The sequence below is a fragment of the Streptopelia decaocto genome, assembly GCF_964273445.1.
Source record: "Streptopelia decaocto genome assembly, chromosome: 2".
Classification (NCBI taxonomy): Eukaryota; Metazoa; Chordata; class Aves; order Columbiformes; family Columbidae; genus Streptopelia; species Streptopelia decaocto.
Genome location: NC_138655.1, coordinates 163,882,027 through 163,905,489, shown reverse-complemented (window position 1 = coordinate 163,905,489; position 23,463 = coordinate 163,882,027). Strand labels below are relative to the sequence as shown.

General features: G+C 69.1%; 1 protein-coding gene across 4 annotated transcripts in view; it reads right to left on the bottom strand.

Annotated features, from left to right (window-relative positions):
- The window catches only part of AGAP3 (ArfGAP with GTPase domain, ankyrin repeat and PH domain 3), a gene marked incomplete at its 5' end in the record, with an annotated part of 137,384 nt that overhangs the window by 95,608 nt on the left and 18,313 nt on the right, over positions 1–23,463 (bottom strand). For 2 of the 4 annotated variants that reach the window (XR_014183401.1, XM_082046201.1), the window contains 2 exons: positions 2,554–2,612; positions 10,914–11,730. Coding sequence is in view for 3 of the 4 variants with exons in the window: in XM_082046201.1 (XP_081902327.1) it covers positions 2,554–2,612; positions 10,914–11,730 (876 nt within the window). Of the gene's footprint in view, positions 1–2,553; positions 2,613–10,913; positions 11,731–23,463 lie in introns of those variants that run through there. The other 2 variants (XM_082046202.1, XM_082046203.1) reach the window with 1 other exon arrangement.

Sequence of the window (23,463 nt, the reverse complement as noted above, 5' to 3'; positions counted from 1 at the left end):
CGGGCTGGCAGAGCAGACACAGAGCGGGCGCTTCGCGGCTCTGCCGTCACCACCAGACCCCGCGTCTGCCCCGCACCGGGATGGCGTTTGGTTTAGCCACGTTGTCACAGGGGCGCACAGTGCACGGGGTGAAGCATTGCATGGGCAGGACGAGGATGGGAGCCGGCCCGGCTGCACAGGAGCAGCTCGGCACATGGAGCCGGCCCGGCTGCACCGGAGCAGCTCGGCACATGGAGCCGGCCCGGCTGCACCGGAGCAGCTCGGCACACGGAGCCGGCCCGGCTGCACCGGAGCAGCTCGGCACACCGAGCCGGCCCGGCACCGCATGACATGGGGTGCCAAGGGGAGGGCTGCTGGACAACGGGACGGCAGAGCAGCCTGGGAACGTTCCGTGCCACGTCTCAGCCGTTTAGCGATGCCACACGGACTCCGGGACAGTGCCACGAGGGGACCCTGGCCCTGCCACCACACCGGGCAAACTCAGGCGCTGGCTCAAAGCCCAACGTGTCTGCAGAGCCCTGGGGCGAAGGGCTGGGCGCTGGGGGACGGGACGGTGGGACGGGGGCGGGAGGCAGCGCGGGGCTGGCGCGGCGGGGCAGCCGGGCCGTGCGGTGCGGAGCGGACCCCGGACGCCCCCGAAGCTCGGGACCGCCGGCTCTGCTCGACCGCGTCACCCCAAACCGCAGGAGCAGCGGCGCAGCCACGCGCCGTCCTGCCCTGTGCGCCGCGGGACCCCGGCCCAGCGCCCCGGGCAGGGGGAAGGGGCTTCGGGACCGACCGCGCTCTGCCCGCCCCGGGCTCTCAGAACAGCCGCATCGGCCACATCGCGCCCCGCAGCAACAGAGATGGTCACGGAAAACACGGGACCGGGGCTGCGCTAACTGAGCAGGAACTGAAGGCCTGAGGTTTGTTCAGCCTGCAGCGCTGCTCTGCGGCCTGCGGAACCATCGCATGTCAGACGGCAACACACAGAACAGCTGCGACAACGTTCCTGGACAGACGCACACTTTACAAGCCAAACTAACAAATGAATATTCCAAGTTTGGTTTAATGTCTACTAAGCTGCAGATAAGAAAAGGTGGGAGCACGCGGTGCTGCCGTGTGCTGCAGAAAGGCCTCTGTTCCTCGGGTTAACACCGAAAAAGTTCATGTTGAAAGGGCTGAAGGGAGACGGGCCGTGCAGAGCGGCGAACAGGCTGCTGAGGGCCCCGGGGACAGACACACGGACAGACACACAGACACCGGGCAGTGTCCTGCCCTCCAACATCCCTCCCAGCACTGCCCCACAGCTCAGGGCCTCTCCATGGACACCCAACTGCCGACCTGCACACAGCGCGGCGAGCGGCACAGCCAGAACGGCACCGCGCGGGAAACAGCCCCCGCGTCCTGCAGTGGGACACGGAGCACGGAAACCGTGTGCCTGGGGACGCTCACCCCGCGCTGACGGACCGGAGCTCTGTTCCCTCTCTTGGGCAGAACGAAGCGCCTGAGGTGTTGGTTCGTTCCCCAGGGCAGGACAGCACAGGCAACGGCACGGAGCGGGGAAGCGCCACGCAGGGCTGACCCCGCAGCACTGACCCCGCAGCGCTGACCCCGCAGCACTGACCCCGCAGCGCTGACCCTGCAGGGCTGACCCCGCAGCACTGACCCTGCAGCACGGAGCAGGAAGTGCCACGCAGGGCTGACCCCGCAGCACGGACCCCGCAGCGCTGACCCCGCAGCACTGACCCCGCAGCACTGACCCCACAGCGCTGACCCCGCAGCACAGAGCGGGAAGCGCCACGCAGGGCTGACCCCGCAGCGGTGACCCCACAGCGCTGACCCCGCAGCACTGACCCCGCAGCACTGACCCCGCAGCACTGACCCCGCAGCGCGGAGCGGGAAGCGCCACGCAGGGCTGACCCCGCAGCACTGACCCCGCAGCGCTGACCCCGCAGCACTGACCCCGCAGCACTGACCCCGCAGCACTGACCCCGCAGCGCGGAGCGGGAAGCGCCACGCAGGGCTGACCCCGCAGCACTGACCCCGCAGCGCTGACCCCGCAGCACTGACCCCGCAGCACTGACCCCGCAGCACTGACCCCGCAGCGCGGAGCGGGAAGCGCCACGCAGGGCTGACCCCGCAGCACTGACCCCGCAGCACTGACCCCGCAGCGCGGAGCGGGAAGCGCCACGCAGCACTGACCCCAGCGGGGCTCCGAGGGAGCGGGACACGCTCCCGGCGGGTCGGCAGCCCGAGGGTGCCAGCCATGGCGCACGCCTGCGCTGGCCGGTCCCTGCTCCCGCGGCGCCGGCACGTCCAGCCCGGCACACCCGTGGGCAATGACGGCTCCACCACAGCCAGCAGGATGGTGAGCTGCTCAAACAGCGGCTTTTGACCTCACGTGCGAGTGCTCCCCAGACCAGCACCCCCTTACAAGCGTCAGCCACCCAGAACTGCCTTCCCCAGCTCCTCCCTCCCTCCCGAGGGCGAAACCCGCGCACAGTTCCACATTAAAACCCGGGTTTTTCTTGGGGGGAGCAGGGAATCCGAGGCAGAGCTGTGAGTACTCACCACCTTCAGCTCAGGCACCGAGCGGCTCAGGGTCCATTCCTGGCTGTTCACAAACGAATCTGCAGAGAGAGGAGGAATCAGCAGGTCAGCGCGGTCTCCCTGGAGATCCCAGCAAGGACCCTGCCCGCTGCCCCCCGCCCCGGCGGGACCCACGGCCCTGTCCTCCCCCCGCCTCCTCGAGGGACACGAAGCCGCGCGAGGTCCCAACGCTGCCCGTGCTCAGGGGCTCCGCAGCCAGAGCTGCACCGGGACGGCAGCACCGAGCGCACACCGCGGGCTGGGACCCCCCACCCGGAAACCCTGCAGCATCCCCTCCTGAGCACTGGGACCCCCCCACCCAAAAACCCTGCAGCATCCCCTCCTGAGCACTGGGACCCCCCACCCAGAAACCCTGCAGCATCCCCTCCTGAGCACTGGGACCCCACACCCAGAAACCCTGCAGCATCCCCTCCTGAGCACTGGGACCCCCCACCCATGGGTGCACAGAAACCCTTCAGTGCCCCGTCCCGAGGCACCAGCAGGAGGGAGCGCCAGAGACCAGGAGCCTTTCTGGGGGCGCACGCTGTGAAGGGCCCCAGGAGCGAGCGACGGCGGCGCAGAGCCCCGAGCGCTGCAGGCGGCGCAGGAACGGGCTGCGGGCTCGCTGAAAGCGAGCACAATGAACGGTGTGTTCGCTGTGCGATTGCAGAACGCTGCAACAGGCCCCAGAAGGCTGCCAGAACCAGGCAGGGCTTTGAGCGGTGCACAACACCCGCTCCTGCCGCCCAAATCACAAACACGCCCGTCACACCGCAACCGTCTCCAGGAGCCGCTCAAACAGCTCCCCAAACAAAAGCAGCCTCGCCGGGAGCCGGAGAACAGCCCGAGTACCAGCAGCCGCGGCCCCTGCCGCCAGCGCCGGGGCCCTCGCTGGGCCTTGGCCAGCGGAGCGTCCTCCGCCCAGCGCCACAGGGCGACGGGCTGGGGGCAAACACGGGGGCAGCACCTCTGCACCGCACAGCAGCTCCGCAGCTCCGGCCACCGCAAACCCCGCACCCGAGCGACAGCCCCACTGGGTGAGGGAGCGAGTGACTCTCCCCAAGTTACCCAGTTAATAAAGCAGCATCCCCACACGCACCATGGGGAGAACACATAGAATCACAATCATTTAGCTTGGAAAAGACGTTTAAGATCATCCAGTCCAAGCACTAACCCAACAGTGCCAGGTTGAACTCTGCCCCATGTCCTGAGAACCTCCTGTCCGTCTGTCCAGCCCTCCAGGGATGGTGACTCCAGCACTGCCCTGGGCAGCCTGTTCAATGCCCCACAGCCCTTTGGGGAAGAAATTGTTCCCAGATCCAACCTCAGAGCCTGGTGCAACTTGAGGCCGTTTCCTCTGCTCCTGGCGCTTGTTCCTGGGGAGCAGAGCCCGACTCCCTCATGCTACAGCTCGGCTCTGGCTGTCAAAAGGAGGAAAAAACCAACCAAACCAAACCAAACCAACCAAACCAAAAGCCTTCAGGTGCAGCAACCAGCGGCCTGTAGCACGTGTCCCCTCCCGCCCCACGTGGAACGGGGCCCAGAAGATGTGACAGTTCCTGCGGCGCCTGAACTGCCAGGATGGACCACGGAGCCTCGACTGTCGCCTTTCCCACCCAGTCTGGTACTCGGGGCCCTCCGGACCAGCAGCCGGTCCTTCCACGCGCTGGCCCGGGGTCCATGTCACTCCTGAGCCTCTCAAAGCCGCCACCGCCACGGGCCCTCGGTCCTGCCTGCACGCTGCCCGGGGCTCGCTGGGGACCCTGCTCCCCGCACACCCGCTGGCGCCGAGGGACACGCGCCCCTCGCCGGGCAGCCCTCCCGGCACCCGCGGCCCCGTGGGTCGGCCCCGGCGCGGGGTCTGCAGGCGGCTCCGGCTCAGCCCCGCACGCCGTGTTCCGCACGCGCTCTCCTCCCCGGCAGCAGCTCCCGGCACAGCGCGCGGCACCGCGGTGACGCCCACGGAGCTGTCGGGCGCCTCCGCCGCAGTTTCACAACCATCCAGAACAGCCACAGGCCAACACCCGCTGCCGAACAGCGCCGACGCGACTCGCTGATGTCAGCTCTGTCCGGCCCCAGTGTGGATGGTTTGCTGCCGAAATGCAGAGTGTGGACACCTCCTGCGCCCGCTCGGCGCGAGTTCCACCCGCTCGGTACCGCACACCACACAGCGCCCGGGCACCGCGGGCACCGCGGACACCGCTCCCGCTGGAGGGGCAGGAGGTCCCTGTCCCCTCCTGGGGGACACAGGGACAGGCGGCAGCACACGGCAAGCGCCGGTGGCCTGACCCGACCCAAAGCACCAACCGACATCCAGGCCGGCAGGTCAGCACCGGCGCCTTCCCCGCAGTGCCGGAGCCTCGGCACCTGCTTCTCCAGCACGGCTGGCGCCCGGCGGGCAGCACCGCAACGAGCCGCCGCTGCCCGCGCACCGGGGTCACGGCTTCACCGATGAGCCGCACTGCTGGGCGGCTGCATCACCCGCACCTCACACTGAAACACACCCCGCCTCTCTTCCCCCCTCCTCTGGTATTTAATAACACGGAAGAGCCCAGACAGCCGCAGTCCCACCGGCCCCAGGCGCCTCTGACCGCAGCACCGCTCGCACCGCCAGAGCCTCGGCACAGCCCCGCGGTGGCCTCGGCTCCGGCACCACCACACAGCCGGGCAGGAGGGGCCATAGGCCAACTGCTCCTGGAAACCAGTCCGGCCTCCCCAGGAAACCAGTCCAACGTCTCCTGGAAACCAGCCCGACCCCTCCTGGCAATCGCTCCGACTGCTCCTGGAAAGAGGAGATTCGGGCCAACGCTGCTCCTGCCCAGGACCTTCTGCTCACGGAGCTTTCCAGGCACGGGCAGCTCCGGCGCAGACGGTGAAACCCCCGTGGAAGCGCGAAGAGCCGCAGACAGGGGCACGCGGCAGGGACTCGGCGAGTGACGTCCCCTGCTGCGCCATCCCGGACCTGCGGGACCCACGGAGCAGAGCGGGCGCGGGACGGGCAACACCGCACGGCGGGGACGCGGGAGCGGAACTGCCATCCCCGGGACGGACACGCAGCCCGGCTACAGCACAGCGGGAGCTCAGCGCAGCAGCGCCGAACCTGGCCGTGCCCACCCTCACCACGGCGGTGCCGACCCTGGCCGTGCCCACCCTCACCACGGCAGTGCCGACCCTGGCCGTGCCCACCCTCACCGCAGCAGTGCCGATCCTGGCCGTGCCCACCCTCACCACGGCGGTGCCGACCCTGGCCGTGCCCACCCTCACCGCAGCAGTGCCGACCCTGGCCGTGCCCACCCTCACCATGGCGGTGCCGAACCTGGCCGTGCCCACCCTCACCATGGCGGTGCCGACCCTGGCCGTGCCCACCCTCACCATGGTGGTGCCGACCCTGGCCGTGCCCACCCTCACCGCAGCAGTGCCGACCCTGGCCGTGCCCACCCTCACCATGGCGGTGCCGAACCTGGCCGTGCCCACCCTCACCATGGCGGTGCCGACCCTGGCCGTGCCCACCCTCACCGCAGCAGTGCCGAACCTGGCCGTGCCCACCCTCACCATGGCGGTGCCGACCCTGGCCGTGCCCACCCTCACCGCAGCAGTGCCGACCCTGGCCGTGCCCACCCTCACCGTGGCGGTGCCGACCCTGGCCGTGCCCACCCTCACCATGGCGGTGCCGACCCTGGCTGTGCCCACCCTCACCACGGCGGTGCCGACCCTGGCCGTGCCCACCCTCACCGCGGCGGTGCCGACCCTGGCCGTGCCCACCCTCACCCGCTCTCCCGGGCTGTCCCTGTGCAGGACGGAGCGCAGCAGGTTCATCTGCCTCGTGCTTCGGCACGCCAATGCCAGACACATTTGGTCTCCACACACAGCAATTAATAATTAACCAAGTCCTTGGCCAAGCCGCAGCGGCACAAGTTGGGCGCTGAATCCCCGGGCGCTGGAGCCGCCCCAGCGCGGGAGGCAGCGCAGGCGGCAGTGCCCGCACACGCAGATGAAAGGGCAGCGCGGGACATGCCCGGGCACAGCCGCCTCCCCCCGCCGGGCACACCCGGCCCCGGCAGCGCCGGCACCACCAGATTTCTCCACGCCAAGCACTCGCGTTCCCATCAGAGAGCTCAGCCAACGTGCAGGACATGATCCTGGCGCAGATTGTCTCACCAGAGCTTAAAATACTTTGTGGCAGTGAAAGGAGAGGATCTCGCACATCTCTGGGAAAACAGGGCGTGATGAGGAGCTGCCGCCCCGGTTTCCCGGCTGTGCCGCGGCAGCAGCTGGTGCCGGCGCCCTGTGTGTGGCAGGACGGCACAGCCCCGCGCGCCTTCCAGCCCAGAGCCCAACACCGACCGCAGGACCACACCGAACCCCTCCGCTCCCACAGCCGAGGGGCTGCAAAGGGCCAAGCCAGCGGAGCTGGTGACGTGGAGGGACAGCAAACGCCCCACGTCCCAACTGCGTCGCCAGTGAAGAGCTGCCACAAACAGCCCGACCTCAGCGCCAGCTCTTAACCCACGAGCAGCGCGGGTCCAGGCGCAGGAGGCGCAGGGTGTGAGGTGTCCCTGCCACGGTGCCCGCAGGCTGCACCCAGCCCCCGCGCCCCCCCCGCCGCTGCCAACCCGGCCCTTCGCACCCGGGCCCAACGCCTCCCTCCCCGAGCCCTCCGGATCTCCCAGGCTCTTCTGAAATGAGCCCATCGGGCTGCATCCGGCACCCGAGGCAAGGTCTGCAAACCCATCACGACCCCTCTGCTCCTCACCCACACCCGGCCCAGCTCGGGCAGGTACCAACGAGACACGACACACATCGTAACTGCTCCATTCACTGTGCAAACCTCACCTGGCTAATGTACGGACACCCCCCTCTTCTCCCGGTGCTCTCTCACGCGCCCTGCACGTCAGTCCTCCCACGGCCCAGCGCCGGAGCGGGAGGAAAAGGGATTCCCAGAGCACCTGAGCATCGGGCGGCTCTCGGGAACTCTGCTGGGAACGCTGCCCGAGCCGGGGCGCGGGTCCCGCTGCTGGAGACGCTGCGCGACGCTCCGTGCGCAGGAACCGCAGCCCCGCAGCAGCGCTCTGTGCGCCCGCCTGCGCCAGGGTCCGGATCCGCGCCAGCCGGGCCCTCTGCTCCTGGAAACGCTCCCCTGGACAACGACTCGTGGTCAGCCAAGCTGGCTGCGCTGCCGCCACCGCGCTCTCCAGCGCAAGGGCTCCTGCCCTCCCTGGCGCATTTACAGAACGTGGCGCTCCCCATCAGCCTTCACCCCGCTACACACACCCGCTCTTTACGGCTTCTTCGGGTAACCAACTCCCCATTCCCCTGGCCGCCCCGTGTGTGCTGGGTCCGGCCGAACCGCTCCATCCGCAGCGGCTGGGGGGGCAGCACGGGCACCTCGTGCCTGGGGGTGCTGGTCCGGGGCAGGTCTGCGCGGCAGAGCGCGGCGGGACCGGGATCCCGCTGTGCAGACAACGAGCTCCGGGCGCTGCAACCGGGGCAGCGGTGTTGGCTCGGATCCCTGCGGGACCCCAGCGCGCAGCTTCCGGGGAGCTGAGAGCCGCAGCTGCAGCCCTGGGGCGCGTTGGGCTTTCCCGGCGCTGGGGTGGGCACCGCTGGGGCGGGCACCGCTGGGGTGGCCATCGCTGGGGTGGCCATCACTGGGGCGGGCACCGCTGGGGTGGTCATCGCCAAGGCAGGCATCGCCAGGGTGGGCATCACCAGGGTGGGCATCGCTGGGGTGGGCATCGCCGGGGTGGGCATCGCTGGGGTGGCCATCGCCAAGGCAGGCATCACCGGGGTGGCCATCGCTGGGGCGGGCATCGCTGGGGCGGGCACTGCTGGGGTGGGCATTGCCGGGGTGGGCATCGCTGGGGCGGCCATCGCTGGGGCGGGCACCGCTGGGGCGGGCATTGCTGGGGCGGGCACTGCTGGGGTGGGCATTGCTGGGGTGGGCATCGCTGGGGCGGCCATCGCTGGGGTGGGCATCGCTGAGGCGGGCATAGCACAAAGCACTGGAGCTTTGGAAACTCAGGAGGGCATTAGGAACACAACTGGCCTGTGACACGGGAACAGGGCAGAGATCTCCTGAGCTGGCACCTCTGCATGCCCAGGGACAGCACCAGGGCTGCGCCGGCCCCACCGGAGCAACACGGAGCCCAGAGACCAACGAGCTGAGCACAGAGAGCACGGGGACGCAGGACTCGGCACAGGACAAGCCCCGGTGGCTGCCCTCTGCAGGCCCCACCGCTGCCGCTCCCCAGCCTGCTGACCCGGGAGGACCACGCTCGCCTGGGCACAACCAAGCAGATAACGGCAAAAACAGGGTTCTGAGCAAAGACCGAAGTGCGAACAGCTCCAGCAAGCGGGGTGGCTCTGCTGCCATGAGCCACGGTCCCAGAGGCCTCCGGAAAGGTCCTCCCCGAGGTTGTGCCCCAGCAGGAGCCACGGCAGCTGACGCTGACCGCGGTGAGCACCCCGGCGAGCAGCGCTGGCGTCAGCCAGCTGGGCGCTGCGCTCCGCGGCACTCCAGCAACGCCGCAGCAGGTTCCCAGCAGGGGGACCCAAGGAGAGTCCCCACCTGTCCCGGCAGAGCGGCCGGCGAGGGCTGAGGACGACGGCGGCGCTCAGCCTCAGCTGCTCCCCGGGAAGGCGGCCGCCGGGCCGGCCGCGCTGGCGCAGCTCCTGCCGAAGCCTCGGGCAAGCAGGAACAGGTCCCCGCTGCACGGGCAGCGCCCGGATACACCCACATTCCCCAGCCATGAGCGCAGCCTCCCCGGCCTGGGAACCTCCTGCCACCCAGCCGGCAGCGCCCGCGGCACGGCCCCGGAGCACCAGGGCAGCGCGGCACATCCCGGCCCCTCGCCACCCACCCAGAGCCCCCAGGACCCTCCTCTGGAGCCCAGCGAGCCCCAGGGGCACGGGGCCGGCAGGAACGAGCGCCCTGCACAGCCCAGGCTGCCAGCAGCGCTGCTCCGGCCGGCCCCGGCACCCAGCCTCCTGGGACGTGTCCTGGGCACGCGGCTCAGCCAGGCAGCCGCTGCCGCGGGCTCCTCGCAGCCCCGGTCCGTCCCGCCGGCACGTGCGCCAGGCCGGGAACGGCCCGCAGAGCGCCCGGACTGCCGAGCAGCACGGCGAGACCCAGACAACGCGGTGCTGGCTCCGGAGAGGCTGCCCAGCCCCCGCTCCCTGCGCTCAATGCCTTAAAAAGCCTGTGGTGCTGCTCTCCCTGCCAGCCGGCCAGGCGCAGCGCTCACCATGCCGGGCTCACCCACCGGGCTCACCGCGCCAGGCTCACCAACCGGGCTCACCGCGCCGGGCTCACCCACCGGGCTCACCCACCGGGCTCACCGCGCTGGGCTCACCCACCGGGCTCACCGCGCCGGGCTCACCCACCGGGCTCACCCACCGGGCTCACCGCGCCGGGCTCACCCACCGGGCTCACTGCGCCGGGTCCCGCGGGGCTGGGCACAGAGGGACAGGCAGCACAGCCCTCGCAGAGCCCCCATGGCCCGGCAGCCCGGCACGGGAGAACAGCCCCGGCAGCGAGGGCAAACACCGGCCGCGCCGGCACACTGCGCCAGCTGCCAGGCCCACCGCGTGCCCAGCGCTCCCGGGGGTCCTGTCCTGTCCCCCTCCCCAATGGCCCTGCCCTCTGTCACTCGGATGCCACCACTACGCTCCACAGGCCGCCCCGCACCCATCGGGTGCCACCGTGCTCCCGAACACACACCCGGCCGCTCGGCCCCCGGCAGCACCGCCCGGCAGAGCCCGGAGCCAGGGAGCTGCAGGCACGGTCCTGTGCCCCCAGTCCCTCGTGCTGCCCCGTGCCCCTGCTCTGGAATCTCCAAACAGTTCAGCACTTGCTCGGGGGCTGACAGGACCCTGCTCCCCGCCCACGGAGCTTCAGCCTCTGCTCCCCCAGCGCCGCTGACGAGGGGCTCAGCTGCCCCTGCCCCCGCCCGTGTCCCGGCCGAGCCTCACGCAGCGGGGCAAGAAGGACGTGGGACATGTACACTCGGCTCCCAGGTGTGTGGCCGGCAGGGGAACCCAGACCCCTGGAACGTCTCCTCCCAGCCAGCCACGCTGCGGCTCCCTCAGCCCCGACAACGGCGGCGCCATCGCCACCGCGCACCGGAGCGCGAAACAGCCCCACGGACACCCACAGCCCCGAACGCCCACAGCCCCACAGACACTCACAGCCCCGAACGCCCACAGCCCCTCGCTACAGGCGTCCCCAAGCACAAACCCCGCTGAGCGCCGTGCCAGCCCAGCACCGCGCTGCAGAGGCCGCGGCCGCCCGTCCCGCAGCCCGCGGGCACGGGGCCTCCGTCGCCGCTCCTGCGCTCACTCACCCAGCGCTCGCAGCGGGCCGCTGCCCAGCAGGACGGGCTCGGCGGCGCCGTGGGGGTCCCTGGGGCACGCGCTGCCGCGCTCTCGCCGTCGGAAGCGGCTCGTGAGGAGTTTCCAGAGTCCTCCCGGCTGGCCGGGGTCGGCGTGCAGCCGGCCCCCGCCCCTGGCCAGCTCCGGGTACAGCAGGTCACGCTTGCTGGGGCAGGTGTGCAGCGAGCTGGCGTCCCCCTCGCTCTTGGTGCGGAGACGCGCGGGGCGCAGGAGCCCCCCCGACTCCGAGCGCCGCAGCTCGTGGCCCCGGCGCAGGCGGAAACTGAAGCTTTTTCGCAGGGAGCTGAAGTTCTTCCTGGGGCTGGAGCTGCTCCGGCCGCTGCCCCCGAAGAGGTTCCAGCGGCGGCTGCCCCAGAGGGAGCCCCCCCGGAGGAAGCCGGGGCTCTCGGGGGGCTGCGGCTGCCGGGCGGAGGGCAGGAAGGTCATGCTGCTGGGGCGCGGGCGCTGCGCCCCGTCCGCGCCGTCGGGCGGCGCCGGCTCTGCCGGCTGCTCCGGGCCCTGCCTGCGGGGCGAGCGCAGCCTCAAGAAGTCCAGGAGGCTGCCGCGGGCCCGGGGGGGCGGCGGGGGCAGCAGCGCCGCGGCCGCCAGCCCGTTCCCCGCCGCGCAGAAGCTCTTGGGCCGCCGCCTCTGCTGCTGCGCGGCCTTGAGCGCGGCCTGGACGGCGGGGACGCCCTGCAGGTCCAGCGACTCGCAGACGCTGACGGCGCGGCGGGGGCTCGGCCGCGGGGCGCCCCGGCCCGCCGGGCTCCAGCGCCAGCCCTCCGCCATGCTCAGCGCCGGGGCTGCCCCATGGCCCCGGGCCGCCCGCCGCTCTGGGCCGCTGCCGGCGCGGGCGGCCGGTCCCGGGGAGGCGGCGCGGCCGGGCCCCGCACGCCGCCCGCTGCCTGCCGGCTCCCACGCCGTGCCGGCATGCCCGGGCCGCGCTCCGGCGCGCCGCCAGCGCCGGGCTGGGCCCGCCCCGGAACGGGGCCGGGGATGGGGCCGCGGCCGGGGCCGCCCCGCGCGGCCGCGCCCTCCCGGGGCCGCCGCCGCCGAGCCCCGGGAGCGCTGCCCTTCGCCCGGCCCCGCTCGGCGGCCGCGGGCAGGGGCGGCGGGGCCGGCCCGGGGCGGCGCTCACGGCTCCCCCGCGGCGCTCGGCGGCGGCCCCGGGGCAGGGCCGGGCTCTGGCGCGGCAGCGGCACCTGCGCCCGGGAGCGGCGGCGCTGCCCGCCCGGGCCGGCCCGAGCTCCGCCGGGACAGCAGAGCCCGGGCCGCCCGCACCCGCGCGGGTCTGGGGCGGGTCCGGTCCCCGCCGGGTCAGGGTCGCGTCCCGGTCCCCGCCGGGGTCCCCGAGGCGCGGGGCCGGCAGTGCCCGCCAGGGGGCGCAGCGCTCCCGCTCGCCGCTGCCGCCGAGCGCCCCCGTGCGGACACAGAGACCCTGGGACACGGAGACAGAGATACCGGGACACACAGATACCGGGACACACAGATACCGGGACACACAGATACCGGGACACAGAGGAGACCCCCGGCACCAGCGCACAGCCCCCGGCACTGGGACGCAGCCCCGCGATGCTCACACACCCTCAGCCCCCCAACCCGCAGCCGAACCCCCAGGGCAGCAGCCGCCACCTCAGCCGGTGTCACCCCATCCCGCGCCAGAGCAGTGTCCCTCGCTGACCCACCGGCCACCGCTCCGCCGCCCTGCCAGGCCCCCCTGCAGAACCCCCTCCCCACGGCCCCTGACCAGCATCGCCCAGGACCCTGCTCCTCGCTCTTCCCTAACACATTTTCCCCATCCCTGACGCTCCTCCTCGGTGCAAGCACGAGCTGCTCTCCCTCTGGGGAAAAAGATGCTTGACTCCCCCTTAAATTATTTTTACCTTTCTGAAAGCTCTGTCTGCTAAACCAGCCCAGGTTTTCTCCCGCCTCTCGAGGCCTCTCCGGGGAACGTCCTAACATCAGCGCCTCCTTCCCCCTCCTCATCCAGGGACCCCTTCATTCCCCTGCCCTCACTCCGCCGAGACCCCACCGGCCCTCCAGCCTCTGCCCCGTCTGCCACCCCTCGTCCTCAGGACATCCTCGAGCAGCCCCCATCTCCCCGCAGCCTCCACGGACGCCCCCGGCGCTGCTCGCTGCGCAGCCCCAGCTCCCCGATAGATCCCACCTCGGCGCGGGCAGCGCCAGGCCCAGCCCTCCCCCTCCTGAGCCCATAGGCGCCCACCGCGCCCGTCCCCAGGCTGCGGCACAGCACGCCCGCGGCCTCCTCCCTGCGCCGGCCCCGCTCCTCGCTCCGCTTCCTCGCACCTTGGGGACAGCACAACCTCCAGAGCAGCACAACAACGCCGGCCCCACGGCGCCGAACACCCGCGCAGCTCCCCGAGCGACGATCAGCTCGGAGATGCCCCTTCCCGCACCCGCCAGCGCTGCTGGGGCACAAGATGGGGCACAGCACCTGTCAGCCGGTGCGGTCACCGCAGTGCCAGCGCCCACCGCACAGCCCCTGTCAGCTGGTGCCAGCACCGCGGTGCCAGCGCCCACCGCACAGCCCCTGTCAGCTGGTGCGGTCACCGCGGTGCCAGCGCCCACCGCACAGCCCCTGTCAGCCGGTGTGGTCACCGCGGTGCCAGCGCCCACCGCACAGCCCCTGTCAGCCGGTGCGGTCACCGCGGTGCCAGAGCCCACCGCACAGCCCCTGTCAGCTGGTGCGGTCACCGCGGTGCCAGAGCCCACCGCACAGCCCCTGTCAGCCGGTGCCACCATCACCGCGGTGCCAGAGCCCACCGCACAGCCCCTGTCAGCCGGTGCCACCATCACCGCAGTGCCAGAGCCCCCCGCACAGCCCCTGTCAGCCGGTGCCACCATCACCGCGGTGCCAGAGCCCACCGCACAGCCCCTGTCAGCCGGTGCCACCATCACCGCGGTGCCAGAGCCCACCGCACAGCCCCTGTCAGCCGGTGCCACCATCACCGCGGTGCCAGAGCCCACCGCACAGCCCCTGTCAGCCGGTGCCACCATCACCGCGGTGCCAGAGCCCCCCGCACAGCCCATCAGCCGTGACTCAGACCAGTCAGCAGCCCCAGCGCAGGGAACCAGCGCGGTCAGCTCGGACTCCACGCGGCTCCGTGGTCCCGGGAGCTGCTCCTGTGGTGAACGGGGCCACCTACATCCGCCCCTCCCCAGCCCGGTTTGGCTGGCGCTGCCGCAGTGCCACATGGCGCACCTTACAGGAGTCTGTCTTTTTAGAACATTCCGGCAAGTCCTGGGCTGGAGGGCGCCGCCAAATCCCAGGAACACGTGCTGGAGATGGCGCTCCGCAGGCTCCCGGGCGCGGGGACGGGGGCGCAGATCACCCCGATTGCGCCTGACCCCGCGAGCCCCGCCGCAGCGCCCACTGCCCTGCTCCTCCCACCCGCTCCAAAGCCTCCGGCACACTGCGCCGAGACGGCTGCCAGACCCCACCGCTGCGCACCGCAGGCTGTGCTCCTCCCGCAACCCCTGACCCCGAGGAGCAGCAAGCAGGAGCCCTAAATTACTCCCTGTGACACACGGGGAGCAACCCCGTCCCCCCCCACCGGGCATCCCCCACCAGCCGGGCTGTGCCTCAGGACACCCGCACGACGCGCCGCGGGGAGGAACCAGCGCTGCCCGGGTGCTGGGAGCCTCAGGAACGGAGCCATCCGGCCCCACTCCGGGAGGCGGCTGCGCTGAACGCAGCGCTGAGGGAGCCCTGTAGGAGTCTGACCGGCCTGCACTGACCCGACACGTCCTCATCCCCGCGTCCTCCCGCTCCGGTGCCCGGACACCATGAAGTGTGCCGGTGCTCCAGGACAGCGGGCGCACACCGGCTGGGCTGGAACGGCACTGGGCTCTGCGAAACGGAGGAAAACCAGCACCCCAAAGGAGATGTTCCCAACAGAGACTCCCAGAGCCACCCCAGACCAGGAAAGAGGCAAAACAGCCCCCTGTGAACAGCCACAGAAAGGTGTTGCCCCTTCCCTGCTGCCGCCAGGCACCGCTCACCACTGAGAGGGGGGACGGGGAGTGTTTCCAAACACCAACTGAGAACGCACAGAGCCTGACAGCACGAGGAGCTCACACGGGCTGCGCACCAAACCAGCGGCTCCAGGCACCACCGCACCTGGGGCTCCTGCCTCGTCACCGCCAGGCGCCGCTGGTGACACACACCCGGCGCACACCGGGCGCTCTGCGCAAACAGGCGCGGCAGTGCTGGCGGCACTGCCGAGCTGCCACACCGGGGCCATCGCCGCGCTGCGGCCGCACCGAGTCCTCTGGCAGCGCCACGGCGGGGCCCTCCCGGAACAGGCCAGGCCCCACGGCGCGGCTTAGACCCTCGGGAGCAACGGCTACAGAACAGGGAATTACCCCTTAGGGTGTTAAAAACCACAGATGTCACCTAGTACATGGAAGAAACGTTCTCAACAGCCGTGCTGAGCGCGTCGGTCCCGCCGGTGCTCGAGGCCGGTTGGACCTCGCGTCCTGGGTTTGTTGGAAGCAAGACCAGTTCTCTTTCAGTGGATCTTCCTTTCAGTTCTTCTAAGCAAACACTGACACCTTCACAAGCCCATTTCCCACTGCCCAACCTGAGGTGGCCAAACACCCACCGGGCCGCGCGGCCATCGGCCTCGGCCAACAGAAAACCGGTAACATGACGTGAACTTCAACTAAACGTTCCACCAGCGCAAAGGGAGAAACAGTCAACGTGAGAAGGGCGGGTGTCAGCGCAACAGCTGAGAAGTGGGTTAATCCACAGACGAATTAGAGCAAGCGCTGCCAGGGCACGGTCCTGCCGGTGCCAGGAGCCTCCGGTGCAGCCGGCTGCCGGTGCTGGAGAACAGAGCCGAACCGTGACCGCAGCGAGGGCTGCGCCCAAACCTGCCCGGAGCCGGCACACGGGAGCTGGCACCGCCACACGGGCCGTGCTGCCGGGGACCCCGGCGTGCCGGACAGGCAGGGGCATCACAGCCAGGAACCCGGAGACGGGACCCAGAACGGAGCCAGCAGAAACGCGGCATCACAGAACCCCTGCGGCTGGAAAAGATGCTCGAGATGTCCAACCATAACCCACCCAGCACTGCCCCATGTCCTGAGAACCTCATGTCCATCTGTCCAGCCCTCCAGGGATGGTGACTCCAGCCCTGCCCTGGGCAGCCTGTTCAATGCCCCACAGCCCTTTGGGGAAGAAATTGTTCCCAGATCCAACCTCAACCTCCCCTGGGCAACTTGAGGCCGTTTCCTCTGCTCCTGGCGCTTGTTCCCGGGGAGCAGAGCCCGACCCCCGGCTCCAAGCTCTGGTCAGGCTCTCTGGGGACACCAGCGGGGCCGCGGCCAGCGCTGCTGCAGCGCCTGCCAGGGGGGGACCTGACAAACATGGCCCTGGGCCATGCTTCGTTTTTAATCTCACTCTTAGTGGAATCATCATCAGTGTTTTTAATTAAAACGTCCATAACGTCAGTTTGTGAGCAGACACTGACAGCACTCCAGAGCTAACAATCATTTTGCAGATACGCTCCTGGGGTCTCGGGAATGACCGGCAGTGCCTCCAGCTGTTCCAGATCCTGCGCCATTGCTCCAAGGACGGGAAGAACAACCCCAGTTTGTGGCCAAGTTCTAGTTTACGACTACGTATCGAGCTCTCAATTCCTAATCCATACTGACCGCAGGCTCTGCTAGTTCCTTCATCAGAAGCTCATTCTGTCCTAAACCAAATAGCATGAAGAAACCTCTTATTTAATCATTACCACCTGTAGGCACTCAGCCTGCTCAGGAGCTGTGGTGGGTGTTACGGAAAGCAGACCCACCGAACCGCGTTCCCTGGCCCCGCCCCCCCCGGCGCCCCGGCTGCTCCGGCAGCCCCAGCCTGTCACCCCACCCGCTCCCTGCGGCCAGCTCGTGTGCAGCGACATCGACCCTTCCCCTGGTCGCGGTGAATGACACGACAGCCGTGTTGTTCAGAGGTGCCACCTCTGCTGTGTGCCAGGCGGGGTTTGAAACTGCGCAGCCTCTTCATTAATGGTCGGGTTTAGGCATTTTGGGCACAAACAAGACACTCTTTAGAAATGCCTAATTACTGCTTGCATTTTCTATTTCTGTTCTTTCTCCTAAACGCGTCGGCTCCTAGTTTTTAATTTTTTTTTGTCTTTGTGACATGAGTCGTTGTAAAACGAGCAGTAAGGGGTGAGGTCCCACGAGCCCCAGCAGCACAAAGAGCAGCGCCCGCTCAGCCCGCCCGGGGAGGGACGGGGCCCCGCCGCTCCCCCGCGGGTCTGAGGACGGTGTCCAGACCACCGAACGCTGTCAGGCTGGGCCGTGACACCCCCCTGGGAGCCTGTGCAGTGTCCAGACCCTCTGGGGAAGAACCTTTTCCTCGTGTCCATGACCCCCCTGGCACACCTGCTGCCGTTCCCTCCGCTGCTGTCATTGGTGGCTGTTTCTCTGTCCCTCGGGTGTTCACAGAGCAGCCACGTGTGCTCAGTTCACTCTTTGTCACCCGGTTCCCCGGCAGAGATCTGCACCCGAGGGGGGCGCTGCCCGCGCCCGGGACGGAACACAGGACGGGGCTGCAGGGGAACCGGAGCGGCAGCTGCGGCCCGGGGTGCAGCAGGAGTTGCTGCTGGACAGCTCGGCACAGCTCAGCTCGGCACAGCTCGGCTCGGCTGAGCATGGCACGGCTGAGCATGGCACGGCTGAGCATGGCACGGCTGAGCTCAGCTCAGCATGGCTCAGCTCGGCTCGGCTGAGCATGGCATGGCTGAGCATGGCATGGCTCAGCTCAGCTCGGCTCGGCTGAGCATGGCATGGCTGAGCATGGCACGGCTCGGCTCGGCTGAGCAGGGCATGGCTGAGCATGGCACGGCTCAGCTCAGCTCGGCTCGGCTGAGCATGGCATGGCTGAGCATGGCACGGCTGAGCTCAGCTCAGCATGGCTCAGCTCGGCTCGGCTGAGCATGGCATGGCTGAGCATGGCACGGCTCAGCTTGGCACAGCACAGCTCAGCTCAGCATGGCCGAGCATGGTATGGCTTGGCTCAGCTCAGCTCAGCACAGCTCAGTACAGCACAGCTCAGCTCAGCTCGACTAAGCATTGCACGGCTCAGCTCAGGTCGGCACAGCTCAGCACGGCTCGGCACGGCACACGGCGCTGCGGGGAGGGCAGCACGCAGGACTCCCTCCAAGGCCCCAGATGCGCGGAGCAGCCAGGCGGCTGAAAGGAGCTCTGGAGAACCCAGCAGTGCCGCGGGGCTTGGCCGCGGCTCCACCGCCGCGCTCTGCCGCGGGGCTCGGCCGGGCTCTGCCGCGGCTCCACCGCCGCGCTCTGCCGCGGCTCGGGCTGCAGGAAGGCGCTGGAACCAGCACGGTGGGCGCAGGCAGCACGAAACGGGGAAAACCACCAGATCGGCTCCAAAGCATCGGTCAGGACAGCAGAAACACAGACAAAGCGTTGTGCAAAAACCTTCAAATCCCGAGTAACTGGGCGACAGAACCGCGGGTGATCCACGCAGAGTGGTGTGCTCAGAAACAAAATAACTCTATTTCACATGTACAACCGTGAGCTCCCGCTTTCTGTCACTGCTCACCCAACATGCTGAGGTTATTGTGAACCACGCCTCGAACACGCCAGTTGGCTGGAGCAGCAGGACCCAGGCGAGCCCGGCTGTGCCGTCCTCGCCCCGTCCAAACCGGGAAGGGACCGAGGGGGCAGGAGAGGATGGCGGGGACAGAGCAGCCGCTGCACCGGTGACAGGGACACGGCAGAGGGGACGGAGGCTCCGTGTCAGGAGCGAGGAGAAGGCCACCAGGGAACCATCTGTTCTGCTTTCCGAAACACAAAGCAGGGGACATCAACCCCAGTTGGTCAGGAGCGGTTCGAAGCAGAAAGAGGTCTGTTCAGACACCGCCCAGGGCCGGCGGGCGCCCGGCTGATGGCGCTGGGGACGAGCGGGCACGACACGGCCGGAGCTCCGTGCGGGGACGCGGGGACGCCGCTCTGTCCAGGAACCCCCGGGGCACGCGGCTCCGGGCTGGGGAGAGCGCACAGCGGCAGCCGCAGCTCCCGTCCTCCTGCTCCTCCTGCTCCTCTTTCCTCCGGGCACCGTCTCCAGGTGGCCCGTCCAACAGCCACCGTGGCAGATGGGAACCGGGGCCTCCAAACTCACTGCTCCAGCTGAAATTTTCCATGCTTGCTCTCTGCACCGTGCTGGTATTTTTAGAAGTTTCAGCAAAAGCAATTCAGACATTTCCAGAAAGGAGGTTAGGGAAAAATCAGGTAGCTTTGCCAAAGCCACGCACTCTTCCAGCTTTGGCTGAGTTATGTGAAGAGCTGATCGAGCTCCGCAGCCCCGAGCCCCAGGGAGACGACTCCGGCTGCCTGTAAATGGGCACCCAGACTGGGGAACAGCCCCTGCCAGCGCCGCTGCTCACCCGCTGGGTGCTGCTGGGTGGAACAGACCCCATCCCGCCCCACAACAACGCGGGTGTGAACAGACCCCATCCCGCCCACAACAACGCGGGTGTGAACAGACCCCATCCCGCCCCACAACAACGCGGGTGGAACAGACCCCATCCCGCCCCACAACAACGCGGGTGCGAACAGACCCCATCCTGCCCCAAAACAATGGGGATGAACCCTGGGGGCGGCTCAGCCCTGGCCGCGGGTGAGCCCAGAACCGGGCCGGCTCAGCCCTGGCCACGGGTGAGCCCAGAACCGGGCCGGCTCAGCCCTGGCCGCGGGTGAGCCCAGAACCGGGCCGGCTCAGCCCTGGCCGCGGGTGAGCCCAGAACCGGGCCGGCTCAGCCCTGGCCGCGGGTGAGCCCAGAACCGGGCCGGCTCAGCCCTGGCCGCGGGTGAGCCCAGAACCGGGCCGGCTCAGCCCTGGCCGCGGGTGAGCCCAGAACCGGGCCGGCTCAGCCCTGGCTCAGCCGGCTGCACCGCAGCAGCCCTGCCCGCGTCTGAGAGGCAGCGGCCTTGCTGACAGCCTAGAGAAAATAACTGCACCATATCAAGAAATCCAAAGGCACTTTTGATTTAGCGCCTCCCAGCTCCTGCGTGCTTGCTTTGCAGTTCTATCCCCCTTGCTCGGGTTTATCCGAACGCAATGGGTCGTGTTACACGTGCAGCCGGGCTTTCCCGCTGAGACGGAGGCTCCTGCTGAATCCCGGATGTCCTGTCACCGGTACCAGATGACAAGGACGGCGGAGATCACCCTGTGCCGTTAACTGCGCAGGTGAGGAAAACCCGCTCAATACGTTCAGCATCAAAATGCTCTGCAAGGAACCGCCAGGCTCTGATCGCAGGCATTGCGAGTATCCGCTGCTCCTCCAGCAGAGCTGTTCCGGCGCTCAGACACCCTGCCGGAGCCAGCACCGCGGCGCTGGGGCTGCGCAGCTCCGGGCTCCTTCAGCTTCCAAACCGACCGCGTTGCTTTTGAGCTCTGTCCTACACTATCAGCCGTCACCTCCACGCTTTGAGTGACCTTTTGGCTCTTTCTGGAATTATTCACATTTTTTAGACAAGAAGAAAATTCCAGCCATCAAAACGACAGACAGGACCTGGAGCCGGTCTCGGCAAAGCCCAGCGGGTCCAGCCCGGTGAGCAGCTCCACGCCACAGCTCTCCCAAACGGAACGATGGGGATGCTGCACCACCCCACCCGGCCAAACTAACCGTACCTGCCACGGATACAAAGGTGTGAGCCGAGGTAACGCCTGACACGTGGACTATGGGCAAACCAGCAGAGGCAGAACCAAACCAATGAAGGGACTGAGCGCTCACACAGGCTGCCCCTCACCCCCGCAGCAGCGTCACGGCCCCACGCGCGGTCAGCGACGCCGTCGGGAAAGCAGACGGACCAGCGCGCTCTCTGCCATTTGCATTTCACGGGACCGAACCCCCTGCACCGCTGGGGGTGTGAGGTTTCCGTCCCAGTCAGCGCAACGCGCCGGCTCAGACACGGAGCAGAGGTGCCGGGGCAGCGCCGCGGCGGCAGGACACGGGCTGAAGGCGCTGCAGGCGCGGGTCTGGGAGCAGACCCGCTCAGGACACGCTCTGCCGAGCCCCACCAGCCCGGGGCCCTTCACCAACACCTGCTCGGGACGCGCTCCTGAGACACGTGGGTCCCACCACGTCCTCCTCCCCCTCTTTCCAAGCTGAGCTCAAAGCCACCGGTGTCTCAGCCCTGATCTGCTCGCCCTCGGCTCTCCGCAGAAGAACCAGCGCTCGTGGGGCACGAGCCACCCGACCTTGTCACTCTGCTGCAGCCCAGCCTGGCGCTGCGGGACCAGGGAAGCCGCTCAGTGGGGCCACCGCCGCCATGGCCACCTCTGCCATGGCCACCGCCCCCACGGCCACCATCACCATGGCCACCTCTGCCATGGCCACCGCCCCCACGGCCACCATCACCATGGCCACCTCTGCCATGGCCACCGCCGCCATGGTCACCATCACCATGGCCACCTCTGCCATGGCCACCGCCCCCACGGCCACCATCACCATGGCCACCTCTGCCATGGCCACCGCCGCCATGGTCACCATCACCATGGCCACCTCTGCCATGGCCACCGCCCCCACGGTCACCATCACCATGGCCACCTCTGCCATGGCCACCGCCCCCACGGCCACCATCACCATGGCCACCTCTGCCATGGCCACCGCCCCCACGGCCACCATCACCATGGCCACCTCTGCCATGGCCACCGCCCCCACGGCCACCATCACCATGGCCACCTCTGCCATGGCCACCGCCCCCACGGCCACCATCACCATGGCCACCTCTGCCATGGCCACCGCCCCCACGGTCACCATCACCATGGCCACCTCTGCCATGGCCACCGCCGCCATGGTCACCATCACCATGGCCACCTCTGCCATGGCCACCGCCCCCACGGCCACCATCACCATGGCCACCTCTGCCATGGCCACCGCCGCCATGGTCACCATCACCATGGCCACCTCTGCCATGGCCACCGCCCCCACGGTCACCATCACCATGGCCACCTCTGCCATGGCCACCGCCCCCACGGCCACCATCACCATGGCCACCTCTGCCATGGCCACCGCCCCCACGGCCACCATCACCATGGCCACCGCCCCCACGGCCACCATCACCATGGCCACCTCTGCCATGGCCACCGCCCCCACGGCCACCATCACCATGGCCACCTCTGCCATGGCCACCGCCGCCATGGTCACCATCACCATGGCCACCTCTGCCATGGCCACCGCCCCCACGGTCACCATCACCATGGCCACCTCTGCCATGGCCACCGCCCCCACGGCCACCATCACCATGGCCACCTCTGCCATGGCCACCGCCGCCATGGTCACCATCACCATGGCCACCTCTGCCATGGCCACCGCCCCCACGGCCACCATCACCATGGCCACCTCTGCCATGGCCACCGCCCCCACGGCCACCATCACCATGGCCACCTCTGCCATGGCCAACACTGTCACCATGGCCACCTCACCCTGAGCCAGACGAGCCCGTGGCCCTGGTGCCGCAGGTCCCTCCCTGACAGCCCGCTCAGCACCAGCACGAGCGGCGCCATCCCGGGAGGCACCGGGGATGTTCCTGGCGGGGTCCTCGGGACCAGGGGCTCCCGCACCATTCTGGGGGCAGGTGTCCCCGTTCCTGTGCCAGGGCAGGGGTGCGTCCCCCGGCTCCTGGGCAGACGGAGCCCTGGGGCGCAGCACCGGCGGGCGCGGAGCAGGGCCGGTGGCTCCACAGGGCTGGAGCGCTTGCCACACCAGCCTTGCATCCTAATCACAAGATCGCCCGATTTCCATGGAAACAGCAGAATTAGAGACTTCGGTTTACAGACAATTACCAACATTGGGTATTTAACTGCTCGGGCTGTCAGCGCTCCCGTCTCCAGCAGCGGGAGAGGAGCCGGCACATCCCTGCAGCGCCGCGGCCCACGCGGCACCACAGCCCACACGGCACCGCCAACGGCAGCTCCACCGCGGGCAGGACCGTCCTGTCAGTGTTAAATCGTGCACCGGTGCACCAGGAGGTGGAAGGTCCCGGTTGATGGCAGTCGAGCCGGTGTCTGTCTGTCCCTCGGGGTGGTCCGGGGGCCGGCAGCACAGCCACCGGTGGCCCCGGGAAGAGCTTTTGTGCAGGTGTGAGCCGGCCAGCGCCGCTGCCCGGCCTCCCGCAGCCCCGCACAAGGAGGGGCCGCCGCCGCCCCCTCGCTGACGCAGCCAGGCTCGCCGCGGTCAGCCTGGAGCCGCGCGGGGCTCGGCCAGGCTGCCGATGGCTGTCGCCAGCGCAGGGTTACCCTGCCCGGCCCTCCCACCAGCACCGCGCCGCGCACCGCAAGCCGCGCTTCAAAACAAAGCCGAGAGGACCCGGGCAGCGTCACAAGCCTGAAACACATATCGTGGGTTTGCAAACACTACAACGTGAGCTACGGCACTGGTGGCATCGGCAAGGCTGCTGAGCTGGGCCTGGGGAGCCGCCTGTGCCCGGGGAGCACGAGGGTACCGTGGAGACATCTCGGGG